The sequence below is a fragment of the Macrotis lagotis genome, chromosome 4 (genome assembly GCF_037893015.1).
Source record: "Macrotis lagotis isolate mMagLag1 chromosome 4, bilby.v1.9.chrom.fasta, whole genome shotgun sequence".
Taxonomy (NCBI): domain Eukaryota; kingdom Metazoa; phylum Chordata; class Mammalia; order Peramelemorphia; family Peramelidae; genus Macrotis; species Macrotis lagotis.
Genome location: NC_133661.1, coordinates 181,429,659 through 181,456,370, shown reverse-complemented (window position 1 = coordinate 181,456,370; position 26,712 = coordinate 181,429,659). Strand labels below are relative to the sequence as shown.

The window sequence follows — 26,712 nt, the reverse complement described above, 5'->3', positions numbered from 1 at the left end:
GAAGGAAGAGAAGTAGGCTCCACCCAGGCCTTCCTTGTGAATAATTCAGGAGCTCCTCCTAAGGAGACATTGTCTGGGAGTCAGCTTTTCTGTGACATGAAAGAAGTCACCCCTTCTGACGCAGCTCTTAGAAATAAAGAGTCCAAGATCAAAAATGGGAAGCATCTGTAGCTGCAGAAGTGGGGAAGAATAGACATTTTTAAAATTATTTTTAATGTATAACTTGCTACCCTCAGGTTCTAACAGGTCCTCCTGAGTCCTTTTTTCAGCTAATGTTTATTAGAAAAGATGACTATTGTTAGTTAAATTTGGTAACATGGTTTGTTACTGACCAGTGACTTTTTACTAGGGTACTGTAAGAAATTGAATTTGTACAACATCCAAAAGGCAGAGAATCTCTACCCCACTTTGTGAAAAGACAGACACAAATCCTGTCATAGAATTTAAAACTAAACATATTACAGAAGGGAATTTTACATATGAGGAAATTTTACATATCCAAGGGTCACTCACTGAGGGACTCAGGATAAGAACCTAAATCAAATGACAACTCTCCTCAGCTCTACTTTTTGGATCCCCAAATTCCTTTTGGTTCAGCTCAACTGCCACCTTCTATCAGGAATGGGAAACCATTTTTCTGCCAAGGGACATTTAGATAATTATAACATCATTCTCAGGCTATCTTTGGTCAAACATTTAATTAATCCCTCCATAAAAAACTTCTAGACTTATTGAATTTCAAATCCCCCTTAACCTCACACTCCCCACCCTTACCCTCCAATCTTCCATCCCCCCATTTCCCTGCAGTTGCTTTGGCAAAGCCAGACCAAAGCAGCCCACAGGCTGGAGGTTCCTGCCATTCTACATGAAGCCTTTTCTGCTCCTTCTTACCTTATCATCTCATTGTAAATGCTCCCTTTGCCCTTTGATTACCTTGTATACTCCACCAATCAAATGTAAGCTCCTTGAGAGCAGGAATTGTTTCATTTTTGGTTTGCCTAGTACAGTGCCTGGTATCTAGTAGCAAGTAATTAATGTTAAGTAAATTGAATTTAACTGAATAATGAATTGAAGGAATCCTTAGAAGTCCCAGATGCTGGAATTCAACCTGATTCCTGGGTTCTAGAGTTGTTTTTCCTTCTATCAAATGGTGAGGGTGTTGGGGGAATGTACTCTTGGGTAAATACATAGGCAAAGAGTATTCCAGCCAGGACAAGCTCTGTCACTCAATTGGTTTTAGAGATCATCTCATTCAATTCTTTTATTTTATAGACAAGAAAAGCTCCAAAGCAGTTGACCTGTCCAAGGGCACTTCCCCCCAGGGGAAAAACATTCCAGAGTATTTCCCCCAGTCCTTCCACACTGCACATCTGTGGGTGGATGAGCTAAGAGGGCACTCGAGGTCCTGGCCAGAGCTTCTGAGGGCAGGTGCTAGAGAGAAATAAGGGTTTATGATTCAGTACATTCCTTCTTATGCACTGGTTACCATGGCAACAGGACTACATTTCCCCTCCAGCTGCCTATGAGGATAAGTGGAGAAATGAGCAAAGGAGCAAAGAAGTCAGGGAAACAGGGCAAGCTGGGCTTCACCACAAACTGCTACTCTAAACGCTTTTCTCTCCTGCTCAAAAATAGCAAGCCCAGAGTTTCTCCCACCCCCAATTTGTGACCCACAATGGGGCTCCCAGACTTCACCTCAGAAGGGCATCTAGGGAAATATGCTCGTATCCCCTCTTTAGATTTAGTTAATACAGGCATGTGTTATTTGAACTGTCGCCTTGCCATTTCAAGTAACAAAACAAAAGCTTTGTCTTTTCCCCCCCCTCCACCCAAGATATTAGCCTCTCAAATGCTCTGGGACCTTTGGATTTGACATTTATGAGAACCAGAAGATTTTATACCTTAACAGCAACATTGGGTGATGATCAACTATGATGGACTTGTTTACTTTGATAGTGCAATACCAAAGACAATTCTAAAAGACTTGTGATATAAAATACCATCCATATCCAGAAAAGGAACTGTGGAGTTTAAATGCAGACCAAAGCTTACTATCTTCAATTTTTAAAAGTTGTCTTATGTATTATGTCATTTTTTTCTCTCTAATTTTTTTCTTCCATTTGGATTTGATACTTCCTTCACAACATGGTTAATATGAATCTATGTTTAGCATGGTTATACATGTAGAGCCTATACTAAATTATTTCTGTCAGGGGGAGAGGGAGGGAAGAGAGGGAGGAAGAAAAATGTAAAACTCAAAACCTTGCAAGGAAATGATTGCTAAAAACAACACATATAGTTGGGAAAATAAATAAATAAATTTTTAAATAATTTGACATGCATGCTATGAGAATATGTGAGGTCCTCCCTGGGCTTCTCTCAGATAGTTGTGAGAGTATGTAATTTAATAAATCTGCATTTGAGCAGGTCCTTCCTAATCTTCAGTCGGGGCTGAGGTCAGATGCCTACACAAGCGTGTCCTTCCTCCCTCTCCTCAAAATTTTCCTAAAGAGTTTTGTCTTGATCTCTTCCTTAACACCCATCACAAACTCTACCCCACGCCCATGTAAACTCCTTGAGGATAAAAATTATATAATTTTTTTCTATCTTCAATACTTGGTACCTGTTAAGTAGGCCTTTAATAAAAGTATTTTGAAACAAAATTAATTCAATTCGATTGGAATTGGATGGAGAAGTGCCCATCCCAGGTAGACAGAGTGAATCTACAGACGTCAGGGATTGGGTAAGGCCCAGAGAAGGGCTTCCCCTGCCAAGTGGAGGTAGCAACTTGGTTCGCATGTGCCAGCAGAGGGAGCCCAGGGTCTGCTCCATTCCCACGCTACTTCCGGGCAACCCTCTCTCCCCTCCTCCCCTTCCACTACTACTCTGACACTTTAACTTTGAAGCCTGGGAAGTGGGGGAGGGGTCCAAACCCGTAGGCCGGCCCAGCCAGGCTTGGGAGGTGGGTAGTTTTATCCTTTTGCTGGCTAAGAAAGTTGTCAGTATCTTGACGGGGTATGCTGAGAGCCCTCCTGCAAACTTCCTGCTTTCATAACTTGAATTCTGTCAGGATGAGTTACAAGGCTGCTGCAGCTTCCAGAAGTGATCAACGGCAGCTGCAGGACAAAGTGGCCCTGGTGACGGCCTCCACTGATGGGTGAGTGTCTTCCCACCTAGACCCCGGAAGCCAAGGGCCAGAAGAGCTATCGCTTCCCTCAGGCATAGCCTTCCTGATGCCAGTCTTTAAAGAGGAGTGCAGTTTTATTGGAGTGCACCAGGCAGGAGGAGGGGGACATTATTAGATGAATGTAGCAACAATAGCTGGCTTACCCATGGTCACAGCTAAGGGGAGAATTGGAACGCAGATCTTCCTGGGTCTAGGTCCAGTCCTGCTTCCTCCCTGCTCCATTCACAGCCTGCCTACAAGACGTTAGTAACTGAGCCTTCCCTCCTAACTCTCTTGCCCTTTTACCTATTAACCACAACTCACCTTCAGGGACCTTCCTCTCCTGCCAGAGACCTCTTGTTTTCACATTCTCTGTTTCTAGAAGGAAAGCTCTTAGGGAGCAGGTACTGTCTCACTTTCCTTTTGGCATCCTCAGCAGCCAGGTCAGTGTAGAGATTTAATACACTTATTAAATTGACTTCATCAATGTTTATCCACTACTAGAGAATTAGCTCTTCCCATATACACAATCCAATACAAACCCTATGAACCAAATCCTATCTCTAGACTCCATTTCTCATGTTACCTCTTTCTAGTGCAGTCTCCCAGCACCCCAAACTTATAGGTAGCTGAGTGATGTGGAAGAGAATGGACTTGAGAATATTTAAAAAGGAATCTAGATAGTGATGAAAGGGGTCACAGATTTAAGCCAGGAAGCTGTAGACCTTCAGCTACTGAGTTCAGTCCTCCATTATCTGCATCAGAAATAGGGAGATGACATATTAAGCCTGGATTCTGAATAAAAGAGGGATTCTTAGCATTTTTTTTTGTATGTGTGTATCATGGATCCCTTTGGCAGTCTGGCAAAGAAAGCCCCTTGACTTCTTCACAAAAAAGTTTTTTGTTTTTTGTTTTTAGGTTTTTCCAAGGCAAACAGGGTTAAGTGGCTTGCCCAAGGCCACACAAGCTAGGTAATTATTAAGTGTCTGAGACCAGATTTGAACCCAGGTACTCCTGACTCCAAGGCCGATGCTTTATCCACTATGCCACCTAGCCGCTCCCCAAAATAGTTTTTCAAATAAAAGAAATGCCAGTTTTTAGTTCTAGTTAGTAGAAATGAAGATGTATTTTTTCCCATTTTTACCTTTTTTTTCCCAGAAGGTTCACAGATCACCTGAAATTTATTTGTGGATGCCATAGGCAGTCCATGGACCCCTGTTTAAAGCACTCCCAGTGTAGAAGGAAGGGGATTCCTGAAGGGCAGGGCTTAATTCCAGCAAGGGAATTACATTTAAGACTGGTTCAAAAGATATTTGGGGAATAGGGGGTCTAGGTGTCCTCTTATCAAATCATACCCAAAATCTCATCATTAGGCTGTGCCCTTGGCTCTCTCTCCTCTCATTCCTTACAGTCTTCTATAGGCTCAGGAGTCCACTCTCTGTGCAGGATTCAGTGAAATATAATTCCAGTTCTTATCTCAGCTCAGGTTGTAACGAAGCCAAGGGACTTGGCTGGCATGGGTTGGGGCTAAGCAGCATCTCCTTATCTCCACCCCCAGGATTGGTTTTGCCATCGCTCAACGTCTGGCCCGCGACGGTGCCCATGTGATTGTGAGCAGCCGAAAGCAACAGAATGTGGATCGAGCTGTGGCAGCACTCCAGAAGGAGGGGCTGAGTGTGACGGGCACAGTGTGCCATGTGGCAAAGGCAGAGGATCGAAAGAGACTGGTAGCCACGGTGAGCAGCAGGGACACAAGCCCAGTGAGAACAGGAGAGGACCCTTGGCATTACTGTGCTATTTATTATGTAAGGCGTGAGAGCTAATGATTAACCCAAGGGCCTATCTCACATGTCAAAGAGGATTTATTTGCATGTTGTTTTCATTCAATCAATCAAAAAGCATGGAGAGACCCCATAGTTCCAATTCCTTTCCTATAGGTTCTTAAATAATTAGAACTTATTGGGGGCTAAGAGATCATCCAATCTAATAGTGTCAAACTCAAATAAAATGGAGGCTACTAAACCATAGGATTTAGTTCTAAAAAGTAATCTTATCTATTTTTTATAGCAATTTTATTTTGTTAAATATTTTCCAATTACTTTTTTTATTTTTGCAAGGCGACGGAGTTAAGTGACTTGCCTAAGGTCACATAGCTAAGTAATTATTAAATATCTGAGGCCAAATTTGAACTCTGGTCCTCCTAACTCCAGGGTCAGTGCTCTGTCTACAGTGCCACCTAGCTACCCCTTCCAGTTACTGGTTTTTACTCCGGTTCAGGTTACACCCTATTTGACTTGTCTGATTTAGTCCAACTCCTTTATTTTACAAATGCAGAAACTGGGACCCAGAGAAGTTAAATGATTTATCCAAGGGTTTCTAGTTAGTGGAAGAGTTAGGGACTGGAACACAGGGACTCCTCCTAGTCTTTTATATTAGATTTAGTCATGTCCCCATGGAGGACACCATCCATGTAGTTTTCTTGGCAAAGATACTGGAGTGATTTACCATTTCCTTCTCTGGTTGATTAAAGAAAATAGAGGCTAAGTGACTTGGTCAGGGTCACACAGCTACTAAGTGTCTGATGTCACATTTGAACTCAAGTCTTCCTGCCTCCAGGCCTAGCACTCTATCCACAGTGCTATCTAGCTGCCCAGTGTACTATAAATAAGGTAGTAAATACAGGGAATACTTTCAAGATAATTTGCCCTTGCCCAGAGGATCCAGACTTCAAATCTGCTTTGGATCAGTAACCTGACTCCTATGGGTAGGAGGGTGGTAAGGAGATATGTAAATTCTCTGGGTAGATTTTTTTTTAATTATTTAATATTATACCTCTAATATCTTTTCAGGCAAACCTTTAATATTGCATCTTTTATATATTTTGATAACTTTCAATATAATTGGTTTCCTTTGTGAGTCTATGTATTTTATTTTATTTTATGCATTTAAACACATTATTTTTGAGAAAAAGCCATAAGTTCCCCAGATTAACAAAAGGATCCATGATGTCAAAAAAGTTAAGCTCTATCTTAATCAACAGACATTATCCTAATTCCCAAAGAATTTTCCCTCTAATAGAGCAGATAAGGTGTATAAGCTTATTTTCACTATAAATATGGAAACACAAATGCACTCATAAACCATTTTCTGTTTTATTATATATTTAAAGGAATAACAAGTTATATATAGTAGATTTGCAGTTTCATATGCAATCATCTTTTTTATTCTGCTATATTATGGAAAATGTTTTATTTCACAAAATTCAAAATAAAATAAATAAATTTTCTAAAAAAGAAAGACTTTCTAACATATAAATTTGAATCCCAGCTCATGGAGCTCTTCAGAGGGTAGTTCCTATTCCCCCCACCCCCAAAAACAGATTTATTTTCCAAAGGAGAGAATGCCCATCACACCTTACTGGCTTACATTCTGCCTTTATATTCTGCCTAATATATTAGTAAAGGAATAGATCCCAAGTATCCCCTTTAATATTGGTCTACTTTGGACTTCTACAGTGAAGTGTCTAAGCCAGGGTGAGACTTGGTATTTGTACTTAGACAAGTAGTAATAGTAGTAAAGCTCTAGGAGTTCATGACTGATCTGAGGGATTTGTGCTAAAATTCTTTAACAGAGCCTTAAACGGTAAATAATTACAGAATATTTTAAATAGGGCAGGTGTGTCCAACCCACATTACCTAACTGGAAAATGAAGGCACTGGTGAGCATATGCACCAATGTTGCAACTTTATAGATCAATTTAATCCTTAATTAATTGATTCGTCAAGTTTTTGTTGGATGACACAGCCCAGAAGAGCTCAAAGAACCCATGCCCTAGGGGTTCACAACCTATTTTATTTTTGTTGAAAGGGGTTTGCCAAACAACACAAAAAAATCCACTTATGGGACAGAACATGGAGGACATGGTAGGAATGCCTGCTTTCACTTCACTTCCCAAGTAATATTTCCTTCCTAGAATAGAATGGAGAACCTAACAGATTAAAAAGTAAATGCAGCTAATGAGAGGATTCTTGAAGGAGAAACTTGGAGTATTTCTTAAAAGAAGGAGAGAAATACAATTTGTTAGAGAGAAAGAAGGAGCCATGGCTATGAGATCATTTTGGTAAAGGTGTGAGATAAAGAGCCAGATATGTAGAGCTCCCAAAAAATCACCTTTGGTTGGTGAGGAACCAGGGTATAAAATGAATAACCACTTTAGCTGGTCAAAGAACAGTTCTGCAGACACATGCCAAAAGTATTGTCATTTGATTCTAAGGACACTGAGAAGCCACTAGAAGTCTGTGTGTGTATATATATGAATAACAGACCATAGTTTGCATACTATTTACTATCACAATTTAGAGAAATTGCCTAGGACCTACTCCCTTCACTCCAATGATGTTTGTCTATAAAAATATCTTATCAAGTTCTGCCTCCTAATCTTTTGGATTTTGGGGGGTGGGGATAGAACAAGGTAATCAGGGTTAAGTGACTTGCCTAGTGTCACATAGCAACTGTCAAGTTTCAGGGGTTAAATTTGAACTCAGGTCTTCCTGCCCCCAGTGCTTTATCTATGAGCTACCAATTGCCCCTGATAATCTTAATCTTATCTGTAACCTTATTCTAAATCAATCAAACAATCAATAAACATTTATTAAGTTCTTTACTATAATCTGGGGATAGGAAGAAAAAAAAGAAAAACAATTCCTGCCCTAAAGGAGCCTATACTCTAATGTAGGAGACAACAGGCCCATAAAGAGGTATACATTGTGGGCAGGAGGGCATGCTCTTCAGAACTGTTAGGATGAGGATAGGACTCAAAAGCTTCCTGCTGAAGTTGGCATTTGTTTGAATTTTGAAGGAAATCAGAGGAAAAAGTGAGGAAGCATCTAAGGCTACATTCAAACTCAGATCTTCCTAACTTCAGGCCCAATACTCTATCTATTGTGCTACCTAACTGCAAATAATAAGAAGAAATATTATATATAAGTATAATAATATATTATGTGTCACATATTATATGATAATATTTAATATAATATTTATATGTCTAATAATATAACTACTAGTAATTTTTATTTCTATGACAAGCTTGCAAAATATATACATTGCATCACTTAAGTTTCACAACAGCCCTGAGGCATATATTGTAATGGATATTATTATGCCCATTTTAAAAGCTCTCAGCTCAGTTAAGTCATGGAGCTAAACCATGATTATCAAAAGAGGGGTTTGACCCAAGATCTTCTTTATTCTTTAAAGTTCAGCATCGGGGACAGCTAGGTGGCACAGTGGCTAGAGCACCAGCCCTGGAGCCAGGAGTACCTGAGTTCAAATCCAGCCTCAGATACTTAATATAATTACCTAGCTGTGTGGTCTTGGGCAAGCCATTTAACTCCATTGCCTTGCAAAAAAAATCTAAAACTAAAGTTCAGCATGCTGTCTGCTACCCCTCATTGCCCCTCTACCTTTTCTATGCCTGGCACTACCCCAGGCTGTTGGCAGCAGCAAAGCATCACAAAGATTAGAGCATGGGGCCTGGAATCAGGAAGCTATGAGTTCATATTGGGCCTCAGATAGTCAATAGCTGTGTGACCCTGGGGAATTCACTTAACTTCTGTTTGCCTCAGTTTCCTGAATTCTAAAATGGAGATAATAACAGCAGCTACCTTGCAGGGTTATTTGAGGATCAAATGAAATAATATTTGTATATGCTTAGCCCACAGTGGGTACAATTTAGATGCTTATTTCCTTCCCTTCTCACCTCCCACCCCAGGCATTAGTGAGCTAGATAGAAGAAGATATTACCCTAGTTGGATAGATGAGACTATTATAAAATATTGCAAAGACTACAGCTCATTATATAATTAAGTATTAATTTGGAGGTATAGCCTACAAGAACTGTAATTGTTCAAAAAAAAAGTTGAAGAGAAGTTTGTGCCCATTGTAACATTTGCTGTCACTTTATAGCCTTGTGTTCCCAAGACTAATCCTCCACTGATTTTTATTTTCTGGCTACTATGGCTGAGGTAACCATCAACAGGTGACTAGTGGTAAACTCACCAAAAAAATTAAATTTCCCATCTGAATGGTTGACTAAGAATAAATCAGCATGCTTTGCCATTAATATAGACTTTTTCTATAACATATAAATCTTTAGCAAAAGTTTTTAATTACTTTATTTTTGAGTGTTACATAATTTTGAGCTGAGCTAAATCTAATAGGAATCTTAAATTTAGAACTGGCAAGGACCTTAAAGACCAATGAGTACAGTGTCTCATTTTTACAAATGAGGAAACTAAGACACATAGAGGTTGTGTCTTGCCAGAAGGACTAATGAATATCTAAGGTATGTTTTGAACTTAGCTCTTCCTGCTACCAGTCCAGGGCCCCATTCTGTATTGCTTTGGTCTCTAGGGAGAATAGGCTCTTTTTCAGTTTCCATATACCCTTGGACCCTTCAAGTTCTCCAGGTACCACTGGATTGAGGTCCCAAAGGCCCTCCTTGGGTAATCAATGCTGCACTGCACACCCAAACATCCTCTGAACCCTAGGATGCTGGGATACTAGTTCACCCTCTAGACATTTAGAAATTCACAGACTCAAAAAGATTCTAACTTCCTTCACCTAGAATGAGAAAAACAGCAGTCAAGGACCAATACCCATCTCTTCAGTTTTTTCACCAGTTGACATGAGCAAAGGAATCACTAAATGAATTTAAAAAAAAAAGAACCTCATCTTTACTGCCTAGTTAACCAACCAGAACCAGTTCCAAAATGTCTATACATGTTCCATTGTTTGTCCAAGGTACTTTCCCTACCCATTATGACTCCAAGAAACAAGTTATAATAAGATTTAATCTATACCATAAAAGCTAGCCAGGAAAATCAGTGTGCCGTGTGTGTGTGTGTGTGTGTGTGTGTGTGTGTGTGTGTGTGTGTGTTTTCCCCTTCCTACAACCTTTATGTGACTTTGCCCAGTGCTCTTTGATGTTAATACAGTGAAACTGGTTTAGAAAAACTACCTAATATTCTCTACTAGAATGGTTGCCTTGACAGCTGGCCTTTGCATATAATATTATTAAAAGGCCCAAGATACAACTATAGGCAAATACTGTAGATTGCAAGACTATTTCCCTACATACACATCCCTAGATAGGTTTCCCTGCAATCACTTTAAAAAATTCTTTTCAGTAGGCAGGGGAGGGAGGGAGAGTGATTAAATGGATTTATTTCATTTGAATTTGTTTCATTTGAATGATTAATTTGTATGTGGCTTTTTATAATTGTCAACATTTATTGGAATAATCACTTGAGTAAGTTGATGGGGTCTGCATATGTATCAAATCCTGATCATAAATAAAACCCAGAAAATTTCAAGAAGGCAAAGGAGGAGCTAAAAAATGTGATAATTTTGAAATCTATATTAAAATTTAACAAAATTCTCTTGGGTCATTTCACAAAAACTAAAGGAAGAGTGTTAAAGCGAGGCACTATGGTACAGTGAATGGAGGACTGATCTTGGTGTTCCAGTCCTGTTTCATACATGCTGGTGATATGACCTTGAAAAAGTCATGTAACCTGGTTATCTCATAAATGCTAATAATCAGGGCAGCTAGGTGGCGCAGTGGATAAAATGCCCAGCCCTGGAATCAGGAGTACCTGGGTTCAAATCTGGTCTCAGACACTTATTAATTACCTAGCTGTGTGGCCTTGGGCAAGCCACTTAACCCCATTTGCCTTACAAAAACCTAAAAAATAAATAAAAAATAAATGCTAATAATTGGATGATGAGTAGCTGATCTCCATTGGTGAAGGGATTTCCAGTTGAACATCCCTAATGTTATACTTATCATTGACTCTGATCATATTCCTTTTCCCAGGCTTTAGACAGCTATGGAGGTATTGACATTCTGGTCTCCAATGCTGCTGTCAACCCCTTCTTTGGCAAGCTGGTGGATGCCACTGAGGAGATATGGGACAGGGTAAGAAAGGGTTAAAGTACCAAAGAGGTGAGCTTTGAAAATTGAACTATTTTTCTGAGGACAAATTTGGTTCTCTTCAGAACAAGTGGCTCATCTAAAGCTCTGGAGACCAAACATTGCCCTGGAAGACCCCACTATCCCTATATGCCCTTGTGCTATATTCATATTACTCTTCAAATTTTCTCTTTTCATTTGTCTGTTCCTGACTTTCTATGCCTACCTTCCCCAACTTGTACTCAACATCCTTCTATAGCCAACCCAGTTGATCCATTCCCATCAGAGACATGTGAAAGAGGTTACAAAGTAAAGGAGTTTTCCATTTCAGCAGAATAGAAGATTCCCTATATAGGAATGCAGGGTTGACTTAGCTTTTAAGTCCTAAAGAGGTACCTGAGAGATAGGCTAAGGAACTCACCCAGGTAGTAAGTGCCAGAGGGTAGATTTGAAGCCAGAGGTTCCAAGATTCAAGCCCAACATACTATGAAATACCCCAAATCCCTCATTTGAAAGATAATATAATGACAACGTATTATATATCATTCTACTGAGACTCACAGTTCTACCCTTCAGTTACCAGAAATGAATATAATTTTTGATAATATAAAATAACTATTGTTTCTGGTAAGATGATCCAAATTGTATCATTTTGATTATACCATTTGTTAAAAAACAAATAGATAAATGAAGGAAGGAAGGAAAAAAAGAAACTGCTTCTTTTTGCACTCAGGAAGGTTCATACATTCAAGGAAAACACCAATATGCCCAACCCATTGTACAGCAATATTTACATATTTTACTAATGCATATAATTTCAATAATATTTCTGTGATAAATTCCATATGCCTGCTTTTCTTCAATTACAAGGATTTTAATTAAAATATTTCTGCTTGTTTAGTAGAATTAACATTCCCACCAGAATTAGGAATACTAAATTGTTCATAAACTCCCTGCAGTTTTGCTTCTTCCTCTGACTTTCAGTGATTTCCTTACACTGTAGTTGAAATAAACCATAAGTAAGAAATTTTGTTTTTTTTGATGACTCAGATCCTGAACTTGGTTATAATCTTCTTTGAGATAAGGAGATTAATTTGATATGTAACACCTGGTCAAGACAGTTTTGAAATCAATTTGGTAACCAACAAGTTGTGCCAGATTTTCATACAATCATAGACATAATGCTGGATAGGAACTTTGAGGTCATCTAATCCAGCTCCTTCATTTTTACAAATGGAGAGATTGAAGTCTGGAGAGGTTTCAGTGACTTGCTCAAGGTCACTCCAGTAGTAAGTAGGAAAGCTGGAATTTGATCACAGGTCCTCAGATTCCAGATTCAACATTTAAACATCATCCTGCCTATTGCATATTTTATTTGTTTAAATTAGTAGAATAGAAGCAGTTTCCAGGACCCATTACTCCAATCCCCCTCACTATGCTTCCCCCTCATAATTCCACTTTCTAGAAAATGTGACCAGAAAAACACAAAAGTACCCTCACTTCCCATTTCCAAAGACCCTATCAGTACAAAAATAAGCTCAGACACATGTACAAAGTTGGACTGGGTCATCCCTAAGAACATCAGTTCTCCTGTATGAAGAAGTCCCAGAGGGATTCAACTCAGTTTATTCAGTTTTGTGACATGGTTCAGTAGAAAGCATGTTGAGTGTGGCATTGGAGGACCTGAGTTCCAGTCTCGGTTCTTTCACTTGCTATCCAGGTTACAGTGGGCAAGTCACTTATATTCTCTTCTCCATCTATAAAATGTAGGGTCTGGACTAAATGGAGTCCTCTCTAGCTTCAAGTCTATTAATCCATGAACAGGCATCTGTTAAGTCTCCAAGGTACCATGATAGGCATTACACATAGACAAAGAGAGAAAAAGAAAGCAAAGAATCCCTTCCTTCAAAATGCTTGCATTCTATTAAATACATAGCATCCCCTGTCAGAAGATCCCCAGGGATGCCAGGTCTGTTGGAGATTCAGACCTGTTCTGAACAAAACAAGACCATCAGGTGGGTTCAACCTTAACCTTGTCTCTAGAGACAGGGAGAACAGGACTATATGTTTGCTCAGTTGGCCTTGATCCTAATCCAATAACCTAACCCTCTGTTTTTCTTCACACTGTTTTCCCAATAATTGATTTTTCCTCCTCTTGGTTTCAGATTCTAGATGTTAATGTGAAGTCCACAGCCCTGCTAATGAATGTGGTGGTGCCGGAGATGGAGAAAAGGGGGTACAGGAGTCAAAGGGGACTGGGCTGGTGGTGGGGAGTTAGAGTGGGAGTGAGTAAAGGATATTCTTTATGCATTTGAGAGGAAAGGAAAATAAGGGTTGAGGGTTTCTAATGTGAGAATGCAATAACAGTTTCATTGTCTATTCCAGAGGTGGCTCAGTGGTGATTGTGTCTTCGATTGCTGCCTACACGCCTTTCCAAGTAAGTCACTCCTCTTTTCTGTATCTGACTTCCCTCTCTCAATATACAACTTTCCCTAGCCCCAAGAAACTCTTGTTCCTTTGTAGAATCAGATATTCACATTCTTTGTTCCAGGAGAAATAATCTAACCAACCCAAACCCTAACTGAAGAGAAAGAAGATCTGGGAGGGGATGCCTAGAAAAAAAAAGTAGATTGGTCTAACTTGTCTTGTTCTTTGGTGAAACCATATTCTTTGTGACCCATGTGGTCCCCTAAAAACAAGTTCTAGAAATTTCCAGTTATCAAAGTCAATTCCACTATCCTCTATTGTGCAGACTCTTCTCTTTTCAAAAAATTGAGACAATATTTGTCCCTTTTGAGTCATAATAGTTCTCTGGTTCTCCATGGTCTTTCTTTTTTTGTTGATGATTTTTATTGATGAATTTTGTTTATTATATCATCATGGTTATCAATAGGGTTCCTTTGCAACTCTCTCCAAGAAAGATAACCCATTAAAAAATAGTGGAGGTTTTATTTTGAGAAGGAAAAAAAAATCAGTATAGCTGATCAGTTCATTGAAAAAGTCTGAAAATCTGTGCAATGTGCAACACTTATAAACTTTTCATTTTCACATAAGATAAATTGGGGGTTTCTTCCAATATCTCTTCATTCATTCAAGTCCTGTTTGATCTTTTTTATTATATTCCCTTTTTATATGTAATTGTTCTTTCCATTTGTTAGATATATTGTTTTCTTGGATCCACTTGGGTCACTCTGCATCATTTCCTATGAATTTGCGTGCTCCCCTGTGATCATCACACACATCATTTATTATATACCACACAATGATAGTCCATTACAATCATGTGTCATATTTTATATAGCTGTTCCCAAATTGATGGGAATCTATTTTGTTTCTAATGCTTAGTCATTACAAGAAATATTCCTATAAATATTTTGGAGTATATGAGGTTTTCTTTCTTTAATGGATTCCTTTGTATATAAGCCAGTAATGGAATTTCTGGTTCAAAGAGTATAGACATTTTAGTCACTTTAATTGCATAATTCCAAATTACTTTCCAAAACAGTTGTTCCATTTCACAGTTCCACCAATGATGTGTTAGTGTGCCTATGGTTCCATTGAGAGTTGTCATTGTTTTATTTTTGTCAATTTGCAGGAGATGAAGTAAAACTTCAGGGTTGATTTGTATTATTTTTTACTTTCTATTCATATTTTATTTTATTTCTTCAATGATATGTTATAAAAGTTTTTCAACATTCAACCACATGCATATTTAAAAGTTACACAATTTTCATCCTTCCTCCCTTTCCACCCCTGTCCCCTCAGTGGCAAACAGTTTGGTAAACATTATATATGTTCCTTTGTGTTTAAAATGTTTACATATTAGTCATTTTCTGATGAGGAATTAGTACTAAGAGAAAAATAAAGAAAATTATGGGATAGGAAAGAAGGGCATACAAGAATTTTTTTTTAATGAACATAGTTTTCATTCAGATTCTGTAGTTTTTTTTATCTTGTTTTGTTTTTCTTTGTCTGGATGTAGATGGCATTATCCATAACAAGTTTCCCAGAGTTGTCCTAGCTCTCTGAACCCTAATGTGTACAATGTTCTTTTGGTTTTGCTCCCTTCAACATCAATTCCTGTAACTCTTTCCATGCTTCTCTTATAGAACAATAATACTCTATAACATTCATATACCACAGCTTGATCAGTTCTTCCCCAGTTGATGAGAATCCTCTCAATTTCCAATTCTTTGCCACTACAAAAAAAAAAAAAGGACTGCAATGAATATTTTGGAACCTGTTTTTTATGATTTTTTTCTGGATATAGGTTTAGTATTGTGATTGCTGGGCTAAAGAGCATGATCAGTTTTATTACTCTTTGGGCATAGTCCCACATTATTCTCCAGAATGGTTGGCTTAGTTCACAACTCCACCAACAATGCATTAATTCCCGAATCCTCCTACAAGCCTCTCCAAAATTGAGTATTTTCCCTTTTTGTCATCTTAGCCAATTTGATAGGTGTGAGATGGTTTTAATTTGCATTTATCTAATCAATAATGATTTAGAGCATTTTCATATGATTATATATGGTTTTAATATCTTCATTTGAAAACTGCCTGTTCATATCCTTTAACCATTTATCAATTGGGGAGTGACTTGTAACCTTATAATGTGATCCTAGTCTCTATATTTTAGAAATGTGACATTTTTAATTTGTGTTTCTTACTAATTTTGATGTTTTATTATTAATATATAGAAATGCTATTAATTTTAAGAATTTATTTTGTAGCCTATAACTTTGCTGAAGCTATTACTTCTGTCAATCTATCTCTTTACAGATTCCCTAGGGTTTTCTAAGTATACACACATCTTCAGCACATAAAGATAGTTATATCTCCTCTTTACTTATATTAATACCTCTGATGTAATAGTGGGGAGACAATATACAAGAATTTTTCACTCCTATATTGATTGAGAAGAGTTCTAGTATATTCCTATTACAGATAATGACTGCTTTTGGTTTTACTTTAACTGAAACATAATAGATTATGCTTCTGCCTCTTATTTTAACTTTCTGTTTCAAGTGTGTTTCTTGTAAGCAATATATTGTTGGATTCTGGTTTCTAATTCTGGTTGCTATCCTCTTCCATTTCAGGGGTGAATTTATCCCATTGAAATTTATAAAAAAAAAGAAATTTATAGCTTTGTTTGTTAATTGTGTATTTGCCTACATCCTATTTTCTTACACTTAGCTTTCTCTTTTTTCCTTGTCCTCTCCTCAAGAATCTGTCTTGCTTCTGGCCACTGCCTCTATTAATTTATTCTCTCTCTTCTCCTTACTCTCTTCTCTTAATAATCTCTTTCCCTCCTACTCCCCTTTTGACTAAGATGAATTTCTCTACTCAGTTGTGTGTATAGGTCTGCTCTTCTGTCCTTAGACCAATTCAGATGAGAATGAAGTTCAAGTGATGATAAAGGGGTTTACATATATCCTCTCCCCATAAGAATGTGAACAGTTTAAACTTGCTTATTCCCTTATGATTTCTCTCCCATGTTTAACTTTTTATACTTCCCCTAAGACCTCTATTCAGTATTAAATTTCCTACTCAGGATTGTCTTTTTATCAGGAATGCTTTAAATTCTTCTATGTCGCTAAATGAATTTTTCCCCATATGATTACTTTCAGTTTTGCTGGATAAGTTCTTATTGGCAGTAATACAGATCCTTTACCTTTTGAAACATCATGTTTCAAGCCAGCCATTGGTGGCTGATCCCCATTGTGGTTCTTTGGTATTTGAATTCTTTCTTTCTGATTGCAATTGCTCCACTCCATCCTGCATCTAATAATGGTCGACAGATCTGCCACTTAGCACCTGTTCCTGTTCCCAGAGTTGGTTTAGTGTTCCCCTGGGATCTCTTTCTGCCCTGGTACTTCCAGTCCTGATGTTCAGTCTTATCCTCATTATTCCTAGGCCCTAGAATGTCCTCCATAGCTACAGCCACTCTATCTTTCTAATATGGTAGGGGCAGAGGGACTCAAGTTATGATTATTTTTCCTTTTTTTGCTATTAATATAGTACTGTGTTCCTTCAGTTATTTTTACCTTATTTTTTTAAGGTAGCACTATTCCTACTGGTTTTCACCTCTGATCCCCTCCTTTCATTTGCTACTGCTTTCCCTTTAGAGTTTTGCTTATTAGTTTTTTTCCTCTATGGCCTTTATATGGCTATATCATTCTTCTCCTTATCCCTTCCCATTTTTTCCTGTCACTTAGTGGAGCAGATTCTCCTTTCTTTTCCCCTTCAACTAGTCCTATTCATTGGATTTTTTTTGTTTTTTTCAGAATGAATTTCTCTCACTCTTTTCTTATCTATCCTCTTTTTTTGCCTACTCTAGATATTCATTCTCAGGTTCATGACCCCAATGATTATTGTCTCTCTATTCTCGATCTTCTTCATGCAATCAAAACTTCTAAGGTAGATTTTCTAGGCTTTTCCCTCTAGCAAGTTTCTGCCATTGCCTTGTAAAGCTTGCACCATAGATTCCCCCTTTTTTGTTATGCCTCACTCCCAAAATAATGCCAGTTCTTTCAGGTATCAGAGAAGACACTGATCCCAGACAGAAGGTATTCTGGGTCCCACGTTAGGGCCCCAGGTTAGGGCCCCACCATGTCCTATTTAAGCAACCCATCATTTATCTATACCCTCTCCTTTTACAATTTTTTCCCATTTACCTCAAAATCTCTACTGAATTCATACTCTTCCACTCTATTAGGTGCCAGTTGCCCCCAAGACTTCAGACTGTCTCCCACTTAAGAGAGGATGAGGGGACTTTTCAAGCACCAAATATTCCAAATCCTACCTCCTTTCACAGAACCTTTTTCTTTGCTCATTGAAGTAATTTGTCAGAGGAACCCCTTCCCAACACCAAAGCAAGTTCTCCTTTTCTCCCCCTTCTAGTCCTTTCACTGTCTTCCTCATTTACTCCTCTGTATGACTTTCTCTACAATGCCCTCATTGCTAGCCTTCATTTTGACCCAGGTATAACACATATTCCTTTCTCTCTTCATGCTTCCCTCTTCTTCTTTCATGTTGTATTGTATTTAGACTCACAAAATCCTTTATTCACCTGTAGGCAGGATGTTACCAGGTTCTATCTATAATGCCCTAGAGCTGCTCCTTTACTGTGATCTTTACCAGATTCCCTCCCTGTCCCTATGTGTACATTTCGAAAAAGTCTCTTAAATTCTAAAGGATTTGTTATAGAAAAATACCATCCACATCCAAAAAAAGGAATTATGGAGTCTGAATGCAAGTCCAAAGTTACTATTTTCAATTTTTTTAAATTTCTTTTATGATTTTTCCCCCCTCATGTTTTTTCCCTTTTTGTTCTGATTCTTCTTTTACAACACGATCAACATGGAAATATGTTTAACATAATTATATATATATATATATATAATAAATTTAACATAATTATACATATATAACTGCAGTTTATCAGAGGAGTAGGAAGGCAAAAAATGTGAAACTCAAAACCTTACAAAAAATGATTATCGAAAACTATCTTTGCATGTAACTGGGGATTTAAAAAAAATAAATAATTGAGGTGGGGAGAGAAAAAAGAAAAAGTATCTTACTAGTCTCTCTGCTGTCAGACTGTTGTTGCTAGCCCTGACCTTTGCATTCATTCATTCATTCCTTCTGCATTTCTGTTATCTAGAGTTTTCAAGAAGCAAATAATCTCTTCAGTTTTGGTTTTCTTTATAAAATGTTTCAAATGTCTCTTATTATAGAATGACCATCTTTCATTTATGTTTAAGCTCAGATTTGCAGATATTATCTTGGGTAATATCCTGACCTTTTGAACATATTCCATTCCCTCTTGATTTTTCTGGTGGGTGAAGAATAGTCTTGTTATTCAAATTTCCTTTCCTTTGTATTTTAAAGTCTTTCTCCTGATCCCTTGTTCTTTCTGAATTGAATTATCAAATTTAACTATTATGTGTCTTGGAGTTTCCATCTTTGGGTTTTTCCAGGAGATGATCTATAAATTCTTTCAAATAATATTTCATTTTCTTTGTTCAGAGGTTCTGGGGAGCTCTCTTGAATTATTTCTTGCATTATGGTGTTCAAGTTCTTTGTCTTTTCATGTTCTTCTAAGAGATCTATAATCCTTAGGTTGTCTCTAAGTATCCTTTCTTCAAGATCAGTTTGTTTTGCTTGTCTATTAAGCATATTTTCTTTTAAATTTTTTTCCATATGTACTTTATTTTTTATTTGCATATTTATAACAGTCAAAATTATTTAGTTGCTCAAGTCATTCTTAAAATAATATTTCTAGTACTGCTCTCCTGGTTTTACTCACTTCACTGTTAATCATTTTATGCAAGTTTTCTAATGCCCTTCTAAGGTCATTGAGTTTAGCATTTCTTATAATACAGTAATATTCCATCACGTGCATATATCACAACTTGTTCAACCATTCCTCAATTGATGGGGATCTCTACAATTTCCAGTTCCTTGCCATCACAAAGAGAGTTGCTATAAATGTCCCATTTTAACTTTGTGAAGTTCCCTTCATCTTATTTTTACTATTTTCTCTCTCAGCATCTCTTTTTTACCCCATCCTTGTTACCTTATCTTCTCTCACCCTCCTACCTCCCCCACTTCACCTACCCCTCCAAGAGTTCCCCCATCTTCTCCCCCACCTCATAATCTCAATACCCACATCCCTTCGAAAATATCCCCATCTCCTCTCCCCACCCTCCCAAATCCCATTTCACAGATTCCTTTTAAAGTACCTCCCCAATCCTATTCCCAGTTTTCTCACTCTCTAAATTTTTTAGAAGACTTCTAAACCCTTCTACATGTACATATTGTTTCCTTTTCAACCCAGATGAGAGTAAGGTTTCAATATTACCAGCCCTTCACCCCCACCTGCTCCCTTCGAATTAGTTCTTCCTTTCACAACTTATTTTTAAAATATAATTACTTCCTTTTTCCTCTTCCTATCTAATTTTGTTTTATAGAATCCCCTATCACATACAACTCAAGCCCAATCTTCTTCCAAACTACCTTAATAATGAAGACAGTTTTAAGAATACTGATAACATTTACATATATACTAAGTAAAACAGTTTGACCTTAATGAATGCCTTATAATTAGTCTTTAATGTTTTCTTTATATTACTTCTGGGTCTTTTTTATATCAAATTTTCCTTTGAGTACTGGTCTTTTTGCTACAAATGACTGCAAGTCTTTCTGTTTGTCAAATGTCCTTTTTTTTTCATTTAGGATTATTCTCAACTTTGCTGCGTAAGTTACTCTTGAAAGAAATCCCAGCTCTTTTGTTCTTTGAAATAAATTATTCCAAGATCTACAATTTTTTAGTGCAGAACTTGCTGATGGTTTTAGTTAGATACTAATTTACTAGTTTACTAGGTTTAGCTAGATACTAGTTATCATTTTAAGGAAAGTTTCATTTATTCCTCCATTTCTAATCTTTTTTTTTATTTTGTCAAAAGCTTTTTTGCATCTATTGAGTCAATCATATGATTTTTTTAGGGGCGTGGGTTATTGATATGGTCACTTACACTAATATTTTACTAATATTGACCCAGCCCTATATTCCTGATATAAATTCCACCTATGACCAGTGTATTATCCTGGTAATATATTGCTGTAATCTCTGCTAATATTTTATTTTAAAGTTATATCAATATTCATTAGAAAAATTGGTATATAACTTTCTTTCTCTGTTTTGACTCTTCTTGATTTAGGGAACAGAACCATATTTGGGTTGTAAAAGGATTTTGGTAGGACTCCTTCTTCACCTTTTTTTTCCAAAATATATAGTACTGGAATCCAATATATAGTATTGTAATTGATTCTTCTTTAAATGTTTGGTAGAGGTCACTTGAAAATCCATCTGGTCTCAAGATTTTTTTCTTGGGGAATTCATTGATAGTTTGCTCAATTTCTTTTCCTAAAATGGGTTTATTTAAGTTTTTAGATCCTCTTTAAGTTTTTATGTCCTCTTCTATTAATCTGGGCAATTTAAATTTTTGAATCCATTTCACTTAAGTTGTCAGATTTATTGGCATACAATTGGGTAAAATAGCTCCTAATTATTGCTTTAATCTCCTTTTCATCAGTGGTAAATTCGTCCTTCTCATTTTTTATACTGGTAATTTTGTTTTCTTCTTTCTTTTTTTTAAATCAAATTAACCAGAGATTTATCTATTTTTTTGTTTTTTCATCAAACTAGCTATTTATTAGTTCAATAGTTTTCTTTCTTTCAATTTTATTAATCTTTCCTTTGATTTTCAGAATTTCTAATTTGTTGTTTAAGTGGGGATTTTTAATTTATTCTTTTTCTAGCTTTTTTATTTATGTGCCCAATTTATTGATCTGCTTTTTCTCTATTTTATTCACATAAGCATTAAGAGATATAAAATTTTACCTAAGTATTGCTTTGGCAGTATCCCATAAATCCTGGTATGTTGTCTCATTATTGCCATTCTCTATGATGAAATTATTAATTTTTTCTTTAGTTTCAAGTAATTTTAATCTATCTTTACATGATCCTTTATGACATGTAATTTTTATTGCTCATGATCCGAAAAGGATACTTTCAATATATCTTCCTTTGAGCATTTGAATGTGAGGTTTTATGCCCTACATGTTCAATTTTTGTGTAGGTGCTATATACCACTTAGAAAAGGGCATATTTCTTTCTATTTCCATTCAAGTTTTTCTAGAGATTTATTATGTCTAACTTTTCTAAAATTCTATTCACCTTCTTAACTTCTTGTAAGGTGAAATTTCTTATGGCCATGAGTGGGAGGTAAAATTTCTTGAGTCCTAGTCTGCCTACCTTCCCTACAGGGCTGCCTCAGGACCTGCTGCTTATTGATTCAGTGGTATCAGCCTGGAGGTGTCTACACCTCCCTCAGGTCAAACCTCGGCCCCTGGAGGCCCTGTCTTTTTTGCAGTCCTCTCAATTTATCTTAGGAGGACAACTGTTTAAAGATCCCTTTATTTCTGCTGCTCTATGTTCATTTCATGGCAATTTATGACCGTTTGTGGAGGAAGTCTGTAAAGCCTGGAAATTTCTGACCTACCCCACCTGCTTCCCAGAATGTGATTCTCATATCTTCTGAATATTCAATACTATTTCACCACCACCACTACCCCTTTTATCTATCCTGGTCCTTTTAAATAAGATAAGACCTTTTGAGAACTTGTATTTCAGGCATGTTCTTATTCCACAAGTTTCAAGGATTTTATATTGTGTTAAAAGAAGGCATAAGGATTCCATCTACCCCCTCACTTAGAAAACTCAGAAATGAGTAGAAACTAAAAAAGAAAAAGAATCACCACATTTTTCCTTTCCATCCTTTTAGGCCCTGGGCCCCTATAATGTCAGTAAAACAGCCCTGCTAGGACTCACCAAGAATTTTGCTTCTGAGTTGGAACCAATGGGAATTAGGGTGAACTGCCTGGCGCCAGGTCTCATCAAGACCAACTTCAGTTCTGTGGTAAGGATGGGTAAGATAGAGAAGGAAGGGAGCTTCAGGGTCTATCCACTAGGAGTCTCAACAAGGTTCCTCCTTCTTTCCAAGAGAGATGGCTATCTTCTTGTGGAGGTTCAGGGGAGGAGAGTTAATCTGTTAATCTGTTTCTTAAGAACCCCAATTTCTTATCTAATACCTTATCTTCCTGAAACAAGAAAACAGAGATCAAAGCCTCCTTCCTCATCTCTTTTGTGTGTCCCCCCCCCCCCCCCCCGTGATTACACATGTAACCCTTCTTGTCTCCAGTGGAGTGACTGGCTAGAAAGTAATTAAAAGAGAGGAATATAAAACAGGACAGCAGAAGAAGCCTGGGGGAATAAGTAGGAAAGAAGAGAAAAAGGATGAGATGATGTTATACCTGGCTTCTAAACCTAAATAAATTGGTAAAAAACAAAGCCAATCTCTTTCCCTCAAGGTCCCCTCAGTTTCCTTCTCTTGGAAAAAAGTAATGTCATACCAAATGTCTCCCTCCCTTTTCCCAACAGTTCTGGGAAAACAAAACTAATGAGACCCAGGCTAAAGAAAATTTGAAGATAACCAGGTAAGAGTCTTCATTTGGTGAGTAAATGGGTGAGAAAGGACAGGTACAACGAGGAGCTAGTCACCTGGATGACCCGGCTGTATCACAGAGTATCAACAAAGTGGAGGACTAATCCTCCAGAACAGGACACAAATCACTGGCATTAGCATCCACTGACATTTAAAGGATTTTAGACATTGCCAACATTGCAGGAAGGAATAATTCATGCTCCTTTATACCATGAACTATTCTAATTTTTATTATATTTAGCTTTGCATATATCTTATTTTCTCCCTCCCACTAGATTGTAAACTCCTTAAAGGCAGGAATCATGTTTTGTATATTTTAGGCTCTTTCCCTTGCTTTCTACAAAACTTGATACATAATAAGAATTTAATGTTTGTTAAATGAATATTGAAACATAAAAGGGAAGTAGATACACATATAATAATGATGGTGGTTTTTTGGTGTGTCTAACAATAAGTGAATTTCTGAAAAAAAAAACTGCCTCTAAACTAAATTGAGCCAAATCAAAACACATTTTGAGAGTACTAGGGAATGTGGCTATTTAAAGAAAGCTCTCACTGTGATCTTTAGTGAAGAGAAGGAGCTATTGTATTACAAATAATTACCACTGTCTTATTTATAGAGGCAGATAGGTGGCACAGTATATAGAGTACTGGGCCTGGAGTCAGGAAGACTTATCCTCAGTGAGTTCAAATCTGCCTTCAGACATTTACTAGCTGAAAAAGTCGCTTAACCTTATTTAGTTTGGTTTCCTCATCTGTAAAATGAGTTAGGGAATCAAATAGCAAACCATTCCAGCTCCTTGCTGAGAAAACCCCAAATGGGGTCATGAAGTCAGGAAAGACTGAAAAATGACTAAATGACAATAAAACTTTGGAGTTTTTATACTGAGTTTTCTAAAAGCAGGACATATTTATAATTTGCCATCATTATTTTATAGCAACAAGGTTATGTGTAATGTAAATGGGTTATGTAAAAATAAAATGTCAGCCTCAGAGTCAAGAAAATATTGGTTCAATTGCTCCCTCTATGTCATATTGACTGGCCTTGCCTCTGAGCAAGAAATTCAACCTCTCAATTCACTAAACAATTCTGCAAGTTACAGAGTGTTTGCTAGTCTTTGGTAGAGGGAATTCCCTTACTTAGGAGTTCCGTAACTCAGTGAATTCACAAGGCAGATCTGAACAAAATCTAAATTATTTTTATTATATTACTCTCATAATTCTAAAACAGCTTATGATTTCATTAGTGTGGGTTTACCCTCCAGTGATGCCTATTGCAATTCTTCTGTGACTTAGTAAGTGGTCTTTGAGCGTTGCTTTGACCAAAATATTCATCACTTTTAGGCCAATCTGTTAATAAATCTGAATTTAGCTATGCTGGTTCTCAGAGGACAGATGTACTGTCTGTCACTTAGTCTGTACTCAAATCCCTGTTCTAACTTGGTAAGACCTCCTGGAGTTTGTATTCATTTTAAAGTACTTAGGGTCACCAGAATGAGGAATCTACTTTAATAGACTTATTATTAAAAACACATGGAAGGGGGCCGCTAGGTAGCACAGTGGATAAAGCACCGGCCCTGGAGTCAGGAGTACCTGGGTTCAAATCCGGTCTCAGACACTTGATAATTACCTAGCTGTGTGGCCTTGGGCAAGCCACTTAACCCCATTTGCCTTGCAAAAAAACCTAAAAAAAAAACAAACACATGGAAGTTCTGTGATATCATCAATATGGGAGAATTCCTGGTATGGGGCCTTCTCTCCACCAAAGAAGATAGTCACTGGTCTGTCTGCTAAAAGTATACAGAGATTATGATTTGTTAAGCATCAAAAGTTGGTTTTGTATCTAGTCTTCTAAATTATAAGTCTATATGCCACATTGCCTTCAATAGCAGGAGCAGTAATAGGTTTCTTAAATCCATTTATTTACAAAACCCTTTCAAATACAGGTAAGTGAGAGGGGACAGACAGAGTAGATGGGTACCTAGGAGTATATTTGCTGTATCTGTTTGTCCTTTGTCTTGGAAGAAGACCATGGAGTGGGGGGGGGGGGGGGTGAGTGCTGTGACAAGAATGTGAAATGAATTTGAGTGAAGGGTGCTGTGCAAAGTAAACAAACATTAGCTTCGGGCAGTTGACCAGAAATAATTGGGTCTAGGCACCCAAATCACCCCCTTTCTCTTATTCCCTCTGAGGACTATTAGGAAGATGGAGTCAGATTATATAAGGTGTTAATAAGTGAACTGTAGTTATGATGATGATGATGATGATGACGATGATGATGATGATGATGATGGTGATGATGATGGTTGTTTCCCAGATTAGGTGAGCCTCATGAATGTGCAGGCATCGTGTCTTTCCTGTGTTCATCAGATGCTAGCTACATCACAGGAGAAACAATAGTAGTGGCTGGAGGGGCAGTTTCGCGTCTTTGATCAGCCTAGGAAGAACACCTTGAGATTCTAGCAGCTATCTGGAATGAAGAGAAGGCTCAAGATTAAACCTCGACCTCCAAGTTCAGAGCCTCACCGCCTCCAATCTTGCCCATTCCACTGATTTCCCTGGATTTTAAAAAAAAAATGCCTTTGTAAATAAGCAACTAGGGAATCCTCTGTGATGTATGGGAATAAAAGCTGTACATCATAAGGAAATCTGTCCTGTATAAAACTCTACTTGAGATTCGAAGTTAGAACTGAACTACTCATTTTTGTCGACCAAATCGGTCCATTACTTTTTACCAAACTAAAGCCCGCGGGAAGAAAGAGGGGCTGAGGATTAAGGCTAGGACCAGGAGAGGGAAGAGCAAAGAGACTCAGAAATACTGGAGGTAGAAGGGACAAGCCCAGGGAGATACTGGGGGGGACGGGGCAAATCTCTGATTTCTGTGCTATTAAAAAATAAAATGAACTTGCAAATAATATGCAAATAATCCTGTTGGTTCTTTAGCGGGTGGATTCGTCTTTGGGGGAATAAAGGAGAAGAAGGGCAGCTTTTTTCCCTCCCGGGCTAGGCAGAGTCTGAGGCTTATAGGACTCAAGGGAGCCTCCCCACGGCTTCGTGTTGCCCCTCCTTGCTCCGGGCTCCCTTCGGGCAGGTGTGATGCTAAAGAGGCGGAGGTGCCAACCTGAGAGGCAGGGAAGCCCCAGCAGCCACGCGGATGCCCTGGGGCGCCCCTCTGAACTGCCTGGCACTCGAGGTGGGGAGATGTCCGCTCAGCCACAGAGAAGGAAGGCGGGCACAGTGTGCGCCCTGCAGAAAGGGTCTCTGTGGGGCAGGTGGCGGGGAGGCCCACCCGGGGCGTCAGCCTGGGGGAGGGGCACGGGAAGGAGAACGGAGACAGTCCAGGCCCCGAGAACAAAAGAGAGGGTTGAGCTTGCAGCCCGGGGGGTGGGGGCGGAGGCCCGCGGCCGCCGGGAGGCGGTGCGAGGTCAGGGGTCCGGCCCCCCGCCCCGCGCGCTCCGGCCATTGTGTTGGGAGCCCCCCGAAGGGCGGCACGCGCCGGG

At 38.2% G+C, this 26,712-nt stretch overlaps 1 protein-coding gene and 1 long non-coding RNA gene across 4 annotated transcripts in view; one reads left to right on the top strand and one right to left on the bottom strand.

Moving 5' to 3' along the window:
• LOC141521866 (uncharacterized) overlaps positions 1–4,897 on the bottom strand; it is a 184,203-nt gene extending 179,306 nt beyond the window's left edge. For both annotated transcript variants that reach the window (XR_012478075.1, XR_012478074.1), the window contains exon 1: positions 3,331–4,897. This is a non-coding gene — a long non-coding RNA (uncharacterized LOC141521866). The remainder of the gene's footprint in view (positions 1–3,330) is intronic.
• Positions 1,514–26,140, top strand: LOC141521864 (dehydrogenase/reductase SDR family member 4-like). Of its 2 annotated transcripts, XM_074234825.1 has the most exons (9): positions 1,514–1,631; positions 3,013–3,157; positions 4,725–4,902; positions 11,046–11,147; positions 13,307–13,377; positions 13,527–13,578; positions 22,493–22,627; positions 23,149–23,204; positions 25,530–26,140. In XM_074234825.1, exons 1-9 carry the CDS (start codon positions 1,523–1,525, stop codon positions 25,642–25,644), a joined length of 963 nt encoding a protein of 320 aa, XP_074090926.1. In that variant the 5' UTR covers positions 1,514–1,522; the 3' UTR covers positions 25,645–26,140. The 2 variants fall into 2 exon arrangements, with proteins under 2 accessions (XP_074090926.1, XP_074090925.1); XM_074234824.1 differs by lacking the exon at positions 1,514–1,631 and having other exon boundaries at positions 2,876–3,157.
• Positions 26,141–26,712: the final 572 nt, after the last annotated feature.

What these genes read in the sequence shown, in the direction of transcription:
- LOC141521864 (XM_074234825.1), top strand. Translation starts at nt 1,523, where the DNA reads ATGAGGATAAGTGGAGAAATGAGCAAAGGAGCAAAGAAGTCAGGGAAA. An exon ending in AGACCAACTTCAGTTCTGTG is followed by an intron (nt 22,628 to 23,148) that starts GTAAGGATGGGT and finishes TTTTCCCAACAG; the next exon opens with TTCTGGGAAAACAAAACTAA. An exon ending in GAAAATTTGAAGATAACCAG is followed by an intron (nt 23,205 to 25,529) that starts GTAAGAGTCTTC and finishes GTTGTTTCCCAG; the next exon opens with ATTAGGTGAGCCTCATGAAT.